The 11,099-nt window shown below is 34.2% G+C and overlaps 1 protein-coding gene across 1 annotated transcript; it reads right to left on the bottom strand.

Moving 5' to 3' along the window:
• Window positions 1–3,029: 3,029 nt before the first annotated feature.
• LOC147912609 (olfactory receptor 8K3-like) lies at window positions 3,030–6,194 on the bottom strand. Its single transcript, XM_087423188.1, has 2 exons — window positions 6,149–6,194; window positions 3,030–4,063 (listed from the first exon to the last, which is right to left on the bottom strand). Exons 1-2 carry the CDS (start codon window positions 6,192–6,194, stop codon window positions 3,030–3,032), a joined length of 1,080 nt encoding a protein of 359 aa, XP_087279314.1.
• Between the last annotated feature and the right edge of the window lie 4,905 nt (window positions 6,195–11,099).

Raw genomic sequence — 11,099 nt, forward strand, 5'->3', positions numbered from 1 at the left:
CTGTGTATGTGGGTTACCACCACAGCATGGCTGACAAGTGATGTAGGTCCACACCCGGGATCTGAACCTGCAAACCCTGGGTTGCTGAAGCAGAGTGTGCTGAACTCAACCACTACACTCAGGGGCCCACCCTGATAACTTTATTTTTGAATATTAAACCAACTGTACATTTCTGAGGTAAACGTAACATGGTGCATTACTGTTTTTACATATTGCTAGATTAAATTTACTAAAATTTTTATTAGAATTGCTGCATAAATGGTCATGACTCATATTGTTCTGCTGATTTCTTTTCTTATAATGCCTTTGTCTGCTTTTGATATCAGGGGAAATCTCTCCTCATAAAGGAAGTTGGGATATAAACCTCCACTTCAGTTTTTTAGAAGAAAATGCATAGAATTGGTTAATTCATTTTCCCTAAATATTTAGTGGAGTTCCCCAGTCAAGATACCTGGAACAATTTTGAATTAGTGAGGATTAGTTCTCATACATATTTCCATATTGAGATTCTTTTCATCATAGATTTTTTATACTGTATTTCTAAGTGTCCATATACATGAAAATACATAGTACACCCATTCTTATGATCCTAACCGAAAACACAGATTGTTTTTTTATACATGTCTTTAGCATCTCTAAATTCTCTGTACTTTTCCTATTCTGTTTTATTAATCTTTCTGAATGATTATTGCATAATATATTAAATTCTTATAGTCTTCATAATATCATATCAAAAATTTCAGTTATGTACCAATTCCTGATTTTTTGAATTTTTTATATGCTATGGAAAAATATAAAACTTTCTGAAATAACTTATATGTGGACTTAATAATGAAATAAAGACTAGTTTTTAAAATGCATATAATTGTTATCAAAATTATATAGAAGCCATACCAATATTTTTTTAGATGTGAGATATATTGTTAGATGTGACTAAACATATTCCAACTTGTTTGTAATATGTTGGAATATGTTTAGTCACAGTTTATTTTCTTAAATCTAGATAATTGAGACTTCTACCATTTCCTATTATAAAAGTCATAATTATTCACTGAAGATAATTTGGGAAAACATAGAACCAAAAATATTAATTTAAACATTTTTATAATCTTAGTGGCCACTAATAACTAATGTAATATTTCACTGTATCTCTGCCCAACATATTCTAGAAAGCAAAAATATTTTCTTATATTTATATTTGCAAGTTCATACATACTTTCAGTAGAATTTTTTTCTTAATTAAAAAAATCAACTGTATGATTTTAGTAATACTTCTCCACACATGAAAATATACATTTTTTAGTTTAATGAATTATTTTTATTTAAATTTGATTGACTACATAGAAAATTTTATTCTATGATGGAGGACAAAGAAAACAGTCCAGTCTTTCTATGATGTAAATAAAGTTGCATGAATGTGGAAAATATTAAAAATAAACAAAAAAGTGGAAATTAAGAGGGTTAAGAGGAAGTTTGTCCGGAAGACATAGCATATATATAAATTGCTACGTATCTTACTACTTTCACTAGGAATATAGAATAGACCAAATCATGTTATTGTCTCCTCTTGCTTTCTACAAGAGGGATTATCAAATCCATGCAGTCAAACAGTGAATCCTCCTAATAAGATATTACACTCATAGGAACAAATATTGAGGAAAGTCACCCCATGAAAGAGGCAAAAATTTAATTCAACATAGAGTAGACCTTTTATGCAAAGATACAAAAACATTAGAATATGAATTTTAAACAAGAAGTATCCTAGGTTTTCAGAAAGATAAGGAAGAATAAGAATCCCATTAGACAAAAACAGTTTACAACTAAGATCTCAATAAAATACGAAATAAAAAAAAAAATTGGAAGCTTCCATGGGAGACTCAAGAAATTCTTTTTCTCCAGCTTTATTGAGATATAACTGACATATAGCATTGTGTAAGTTTAAGTTATACAGTGTTTGATTTGGTACACGTATACTACAGTATGATCACAACTTAGCACCATCTAACGTCTCCATCAATTCACGTTTACCATTTTTTTGTTGTTGTCGTGAGAACATTTAAGATTCACTCCCTTAGTAACTTTCAAGGATACAGTACAGTATTGTTAACTATAATCAAGGAAATTTATCTTAATTGGTATATCCACTGGTATAGAGAAATTGATTGATTCAGAAAAATAGGACATTGCACTGATCTTGTGAGTTACTGAATTGCTAAGTATGTTGACAATATACTTTCTACAGCTCATATATTAAAGCAACTGCACTGATGAGAAAGGAGCAGGATCCTAAGTTTGGCCACATGGTGTGGGAGAAAATTGATATGACTGATGACTTCAAAACATAGTACTACACTGAGCCTCCTTAAAACCACAATGAGTTTAATTTTAATGCATGCCATGGAAGAGTATGAAACCTAAAACAGAAGGATGCTTACACAAAAACACATGCACATGCACAAACACACACATAGACACTGGGAGTTTAATTCTAACAGTTGAGAATAACCCACAAGTCATTTTAATGCCCTTTCTGTATCTACTATTCTTCCTCAATCTCACACAGCATACCCACTCTCTTTACCTGTTCTTATGTGTCATAAACCATTCTACTGTACTATAAAATGTACTTAATTATTGTGCTTATATTTCATCTCTTCCCCTGAAAGAATGCAAAGATTTTTACTGTTCTGCTCAGTAATGTATTTATAGCACTTATAAGTGTGACTGGCACATAGAAGACATTATCTAAATATATGATGAGATTATTTGTGTTTGTCTTGCTGCTGAAGGCACACACAACAAGTCTTAAAGTCACAACCTGATTTCGAAGAAGCACGTTGGACAGTGAGCTTTAAGAAAAGATATTGCAGGGCCGGCCCCGTGGCTTAGCGGTTAAGTGCGCGCGCTCTGCTGCTGGCGGCCCGGGTTCGGATCCCGGGCATGCACCGAGGAACCGCTTCTCCGGCCATGCTGAGGCCGCATCCCACATACAGCAACTAGAAGGATGTGCAGCTATGACATACAACTATCTACTGGGGCTTTGGGGGAAAAAATAAATATAAATGAAATGTGGAAATTCCATTAAAAAAAAAAAAAAAAGAAAAGATATTGCATAGTTTTTTCCATATCCTTTGTAGAGCATATTTTACGTCTTTGTTCCTCAAGCTATAGATCAAGGGATTCAACATGGGGATAATGAGGGTGTAAAATATGGAAGCCACTTTATCAGTGTCAAAGGAATGACCAGACTTGGGCTGCACATACAAAAATATCAGAGTCCCATAGAACACTATGACCACTGTCAGGTGGGATCCACAGGTAGGAAAAGCCTTGCGTTCACCCTCAGCAGAGTTCATCCTGAGAATGGCTACAAGGATGAGCAGGTAAGACAAAAGAACTATCAGAAGGGATGAAATCAAATTAAAAGCTGAGAAAATCAGAATAATCAGTTCAGTTACATGTGTGTTTGAGCAGAGCAAAGATAACAAGGGAAGAGCGTCACAATAGAAATGTCTGATGACATTATAACCACAGAAGGATAAATTAAAAATCTTGACAGTGATTAGAAGAGAAACAAATATGCTGTAGAGATAGGGGATTGCCACCAGCACCTGACATACCCTTTGGGACATGATGACTGTGTAGAGCAGAGGGTTACAGATGGCCACATAGCGGTCGTAAGACATTGCTGACAGAATAAAAAGTTCACTAATAATGAACATGATGAAAAAAGCCAGCTGTGTGGCACAAAAATAATAGGAGATTGTATTTTGATCCACAACAAAATTTGCTAACATTTTAGGGCCGACGGTTGTTGAATAACCAAGATCAGTAAAAGCCAGGTGTCTGAGAAAGAAGTACATGGGTGTTTGTAGCCTGGAGTCCATCTTGGTGAGGATGACCATGCCCAAGTTGCCTGCCATCATCAGGTAGATGATGAGGAAGAGCCCAAATAATGGAGCCTGCAGCTCTGGGTGGTCTGTGATTCCCATCAGAATGAATTCATTTAGCACTGTTTGTGTTTTTCCATCCAGGTTTAACAGAAAACCTACTTTGGATAGAACTATCAGCAAAGTCAATAGCTTTCATGTGGTATAATCTGGTAATTTTTTAGTATACAAAGTTGGAATATATAAAATAAATCCAAATTTACCATTTAGACTTTAATAAAATAAAACACTTCCTGCAAATAAAACACATATATTTAGTAATAGAAACCGAGATAGAGATAGAGAAAGAGTTGAAGACACAGATTTGTGGTTTTCAATGGGGTAAAATTTGTCACCCAATAAACATTTGACAATATTGGGAGGAATTTTAGTTGTCACAACTGGAGGAGGGGCGCTACTGGTGTCTAATGGTTAGAGTCCAGTGATGCTGCTAATTATCCTACTATATTTGGGAATCCCCCCACAACGAAGAATTATACAGCCTGAAATACCAATAGGGCCAAGGTCGGCAAACTTTGATATATGTTTAGAGATACATATAGATATATGTATAGATCTAGATACAGACAGATATAAATGTAGGTAAAGGAAGTAAAAATGAAAAATGGTAAAAACTTTAGGCATTAGGTTTATAGGTGTTTGTTAAACGTTTCTTTTTTTTATATAATGACAATTACATAATTACATTTACTGAAATCACATAACTTCACAATACACATGTTAATTACATAATAGATTTTTTTAAAAATCCAAATTCCAGTTATGTGTGGAAACATTTAGAAGCCCCTAGTTTAAAACACATTCCTACGAGAGCCATTATGCCTACAGGTGGTACAGAATGAAACAACGCACAACTGATATTTTACAGAGGTGTATAAATAAGGAAACTCTAAAAGATGATAGTAGAGATTATTTGTCTTTATATAGAGAAATATACGTAAGTAGATATAGTCTCTGCTATACCTACATTTGTGATATATACAAAGGTGTACTTTGGGCAAATGATGAAAGGTTTCTTAATCTCTATATACATCAGCAAAATCAACTCTTTCTTGTAGTGTCGTTGGAAAGATAATTGAGAATTAAATTTTTCAATGTGTTTATGGTATCTGGAAATATTCCTCAAATATCAAGTACATATGGGTTATAATGTGCTTTTTTTAATTTGTTTATGTGGAGACAATACGTTACCTGAAACGGATTAACTTTACACATGTATAAATGCATTTTTTGTGTGTAACTTAGCTTCTTTGTCATGGATATGAAGATGAATAGATGGAGTAGTGTGTTATCCAGGTAAGTGTCCCCAGTGCGTCCCCCCCACTGTATTTCACGACATCACACTGACAAGATAAAGTACACAAATATATATATGGATTCCACAACGTTATTTTAAGTCTGTCTGCACATTAAGACTGCAAAGAACTCCTCCATAGTATGAGATAACATTTAATGCAGACATAAATAAGTATAATGAAATAAAGATGTATGTAAATATCCCCAATAAGCCATCAGTTAAAAAAAAATACCAGAGTAATACCAGAGTAAAATGAGGATGGCAGGCTAAGGTAAAAGAATTAGTGGTTTGAAAAACTGTATCTATGCTTCCTTAGAAAAAAAGAAAGAGAAAGAAATAGGATTGATCCTGGCTACAGGGAAAATGGGAGTGTCAGGAGTCTCTGAGTGAGCTCTAAGAAAACAAATAGAAAAATGTAGCATTTATAACATTGTATCATAAATATGTTTACAGGAAATGCACACTTTCTCACATAAAACATTGTTTATAAGATAGTGATCTTCTGATTTCCTATGCAGACCCCGTGTACATACCCTTCTATGTCAGAAATACTGAAGTACTGTTAGGAAAAAAATGTTTAAATCAATGGGATAAGAAGAAATATAAATCTTTTTTGGGTGCCATGATGAAATGCTACAGAAAACAAATCTCACTGGCAAGTGCTGATTTCTTGTAAGATGAGGGAGGATAGAAGGGGTTTCTCCCACCACCTGTAGGGTTCTAAGGAAAGCATAAATTACTTTTTCATTGTTTACTCTCTGTGTTGATTATCAGATTATTATTTTTGAAAGCTATGCTCTTCAAGAAAATTATATCTGCTTTCTGTCAGATTCCACTGGAAACTGAACACACTGTACATTGTACAATCACTATAAAACTGGGGACTTAAAAGTCTCCTAACGTCCAAAAATTGCTTTCCACATCTCAGTGTAAGGTGGAAACCCCATTTTGCTCATCAAGAGATCAGAAAAATTCACATTTATGCATTGATTTAAATTTTCATTAATTATTATGATATTTTTGAGAAGGGAATAAGAAAAGCCTAGAGTCACTAAGTGACTAAGGATTTGGAAAGACATCCAATTAGAAACTAAATACCTGCAGTTTTATAATTCTGCCATAACTTTTTTCTTTTATTCCTGACTCTTTTGTTAGGCTTTCTTGTCTCTTGGTTTTGTTTTCTGTTGTTCACATGAATAATTATTTATAAGAAATATGAGTATTACGTAAGCAATATGGTACTGACGTTTCAAATATGCTTATTAACATTTGTGAAAATATCTGAACAATTGATCTGAAGAAATGAAGAGCAGTTCTATTCTGCTCGTGCATTATCAAAAGCAGAATGCACACAGAAGTGAATCAAAAATCCCAATATTTTGCTGTGCTTTGCCATAGAATAATGGTGTTCTTGCAAATGTCAACAAAGCTGTTCAGATATGAGTAAAATACGGCACCGAATTAAATAGCTTGTTTGCCGGTAATGAAATCTCTGTCTCGGCTCCCCATGTGCTTCATAACATGGCAGAGTGAGAACAATTTATGGACTCTTTTTCACCTTCTGATACTCTCCCTGAGGAGATGCCAAGCAATTATTGATTATTCCTGAATCATTTGAAAACTTAACAGAATGCAAGAGGAGTGTTTCATAATTGTCTAAAACAAATTTTATTTGCCAGCAAGTGAGGAAGATTTATTCATTTGTGTATTACATTCCTACCTGTTACTCTTTCTTTGTTTTTCCACTTTGATGGTTAATTTTTGTGTCCACTTGGCTAGGCTTGGTGCCTAGTTGTTTGGTCCAACCGCAATCTAGATGTTATTATGAAGATTTTTATTTAGATGAGATCAACATTTATTTATTTATTTATTTTTTTGTGAGGAGATCAGCCCTGTGCTAACATCCGCCAATCCTCCTCTTTTTTTGCTGAGGAAGGCTGTCCCTGGGCTAACATCCGTGCCCATCTTCCTCCACTTTGTATAGGACGCTGCCACAGCATGGCTTGCCAAGCAGTGCGTTGGTGTGCACCCGGGATCCGAACTGGCGTGTTCGGTGTTCCGATCCCTGGGCTGCCGCAGCAGAGCGCGCACACTTAACAGCTTGCACAACCAGGCAGGCCCCATATGTGATCAACATTTAAATAAATAGACTTTGAGTACAGCTAATTACCCTCCAGAATTTGGGTGGGCCTGGTCCAATCAGTTGAAGACTTAAAGAGCAAGGATTGATGCCCCTCAAAGAAAAAGGAATTCTGCTCCAGACTGCAATATAGAAATTCTACCTTAGTTTTCCACCTTTGTACTCAAGACTGCAGTATCAACTCTTGCAGTACCAGCCTGCCCGTAGACTTTTGCCTTGCCAGTCCCAAAACCTCATGAGTCAATCCCTTAAAAATCTCTCTCTTTATAAACGTATAAATATAATCCCCTTTTGCTTCTCTTTCTCTGAAGTATCCTTACTAATATAACCACATGGGGAAATGGATTTCTATATTTTATCTTCACAACAAGCTTGCCAGTATTCCTCCAGTTCTACAATGGTCTCCTCAAATGGATGACACAATAGAGAGCTTTTCAAATGCTGTCCTATTACGTTATTTAAATGATTAGATGAACTAAAAATAATAATATATTGTGTGTAAAGTTCTTGTTTCCTTAATTTTTTTGGATTGTTCTTCTATTTTTTTCCTTTCTTTTTGACCATAGGGAGAGAAATTAGTTACCCCTACTTCTCATCCTCATTTTGTAGTAAGTTGTCATCATCTGTTATGGTCTTCTTTTTCATCATATTTGCCTGTATTACATTTCAAGATTTCTTGTTTTTCCATCGTGTCCAGTACTCACTCCAATTCTTCTTGTCTACTTTAACACATATTCTACTGTGCTTGCTATATAGCCTTCGTGGTCAAGATATTCTGCAAAAATGTATTATTTTATGTGTACATGATTTGCTGTGTTATTTGCTGTAATAAATTGCATTGTTGCATTTTAAATCACTTTAATTGTTTGTGATGTATCCATGTTGTGACTATTTTTGCTTCTTTCTTCATTGCAGTCAATAATATATAACAAATTTCATGGATCTATTCTTCATTGGTAAATATTTGTTTGTTTCCAACCTCAGTTATCACCAACACTGCTACCACATACAGTTCAATGAAGAGCCTTGAGCTTGCCATGTTAATATGTTGTGAACAAAATTATCCCTAATAATTATTTTACACATATGCCTCTGTGTGTGTTGATATACATATATAACACCTACGCCTATATGTACACCTACACATAAGCACACACACATAAAGAGATCTGTTGATAGGAGAAAATGTAATAAGACATTTAATTTTGTTAAATATTTCAGATTGTTTGTACCAATAACCTCTTCCACCACCAAATAGATGAAGTTCTTGGATCTTCACATCTATGACAGGTGCCTGCATTATGTTCTCTCTTGTCAATGGAATAATATTGTACAATATATGTTTCTATTATTGATTTTTTCCTTATTTGTTTGATTTATTGGCATGTTTGGTAATTAGGTAAAACAAGTTTATGCAGTTGTCATTAAAAAAAACTGCACAATATAAAGTGTAAAATTTGATTAGTTTTGACATAAATATGCATCTGAAGAATCATCAGAACCCTCAAGGTAATGAACATATCCATCACCTCCAGAGTTTCTTAGTGGCTCTCTATGTAATATTTCCGTTCTACCCCTTCTTGCCCCATGCTGTCCCAGGCAGCCTTAGATTTAATTATTTTTTACTTTTTGTTTTGGAATAGTTTTACAAGAAGTTGCAGAAAAGAGCACAAAAATTGTAACAAGTTGTATAAATACAGTACGATAGTATGATCATGAAATTAACATTGGTACAATCCAATGACTTTGTCCAGATTTCACTAGTTTTGCATGCACTCATTTGTGTGTTTGTGTGTGTCTACATATATATTTCTATGTAATTTTATCATATGCGTACATTTGTGTAACCACCACAACAGTCAAATACAGACCTAGTCCATCACCACAAGGTCCCTTATGCCCTTCCTTTACAGCCACACTCTCTTCCCTTCTCTCATTCTCACGTCCTTAACCTGTGTCAACTACTAATCCATTTTCCATCACTATAATTTTATCGTTTGACCAATGTCGTATAAATGAAATACTGTTTGTAACTTTTTGCAATTGGCCTTCTTCAGCCAACGTAATTCTCTTGAGGTCCGTTGTGTTTTTGTGTATCTATCATTTGTTCCTCTATCATTGCTTTATTATTATTGTTCCTTTATTATCTTAGGTGAATGATGATAAACTATGTTCAACTGGTCACCCATTGAAAGATATTTACATGGTTTCCAATTTTCAACTATTACAAATAAAGCTCCTATGAACTTTTGTGCAAAGGTGATTGTAAGAACATGAGTTTTCATTTCTCTGGGATGAATGTCCAAGAGTGAGATTGATGATTTGATTTAATTTTGGAGTTCAAATCACCAGTTTGCACTTTTACGGATCATATTTTTAATGCCATGTTGATGAACTTTTCACCTAGTATTATGTACCGTAGATAGATTTTCTTTAATATTTTTGTCTAAACTTTTATAGTTTTATACTTATATTTAAGTCACGACTTATCTTGAGTTAATTTTTGTGTAAAGTTTAGGTCAACATTCTAATTTCTTTTCTTTCTTTATCAATTTTTTTTGCCTATGGACATCCAATTGTTCCAGTACAATTTCTTAAATGGTTATCCTTCTTTCATTGAATTACCGTTGTACATCATGAAAAATTAGTTGGATCTTTTCCATAAGTGTCTATTTCTCGCTTCTCTCTTCTGTTTTATTGATCTATTTCTCTGCCCCTCCGCAAACACCGCCTAGTCATGATAACTACAGCTATATACTAAATGTTAGCTGACTGATTCTTTCCATAGTATTTTGATTCAAAAATGTGTTTTAGCTATTCCAGGTCTTCGGCATTTCATATGAATTTTAGTATAAATTCACCTATGATCTACAAAAAATAATGCAGAGATATTATTTGGATTTTCATTAAACCTATAGATCAATTTGGAAAAAAATTTATGCCTTTACATATTTAGTCTTCTAATCTATGAATACAAAATGTCTCCCATTTGTTTATATCTTCTTTGATTTCTTTTTTTTTTTTTTGCTGGGAAAGATTCGCCCTGAGCTAACATCTGTTGCCCATCTTCCTCTCTTTTTATTCCTCCCCAAAGCCCTGCTACATAGTCGTATATTCTAGTTGTAAGTCCTTCTAGTTCTTCTGTATGAGCCGCCAGCATAGCATGGACAGCACGGCTACTGACGGATGTGTGGTTTGGCTCCACACCCAGGAACAAAACCTGGGCTGCTGAAGCAGAGCACGCCATGCTTTGTAACCACTAGGCCGTCGGGGCTGGTTATCTTCTTTGATGTCTTGATTCAGCATTTGGTACTTTTCGGCAAACAGATCCTGTACATATTTTGTTAGGTTCCATCTAAGGGTTCATTAGCCTTGGGGTGATTGTTGTGTTTGTTATTTCTGTTTCATTGTTAGTATGTACAAATCTGATATTTGCTTAGTAATCTTGTGTCCTGTTCCCTTGCTGAACGCACCTTTTAGGTCTAGAGTTTTTTGTTTCTTTTTTGTAGATTCCTTGAGATTTTTAGTATTGTGGTTACTGATATTGTTAGGTTTTAGTCTATCACATTGTTATTTGATTTCTATTTTTCCCATTTTTTTTTATTTTTCTGTTCTATATTTTTATTGTGGACTAAAAAGCTATAACTTTTTTGCTGTTATTTTAGTGTTTGCATTAGGGTATGTGGTATAGATATTTTACTTGTCACAGTCT

The sequence above is a fragment of the Ceratotherium simum genome, chromosome 34 (genome assembly GCF_057802395.1).
Source record: "Ceratotherium simum simum isolate JZ-2026a chromosome 34, ASM5780239v1, whole genome shotgun sequence".
Classification (NCBI taxonomy): Eukaryota; Metazoa; Chordata; class Mammalia; order Perissodactyla; family Rhinocerotidae; genus Ceratotherium; species Ceratotherium simum.

Bases quoted from the DNA above. Each gene is read 5' to 3' on its own strand.
- LOC147912609 (XM_087423188.1), bottom strand. From the start codon at position 6,194: ATGGGGTTTCCACCTTACACTGAGATGTGGAAAGCAATTTTTGGAC. The intron at 4,064-6,148 runs GTTAGGAGACTT...CTTTGCTGATAG, and splicing joins GTGGAAAGCAATTTTTGGAC to TTCTATCCAAAGTAGGTTTT.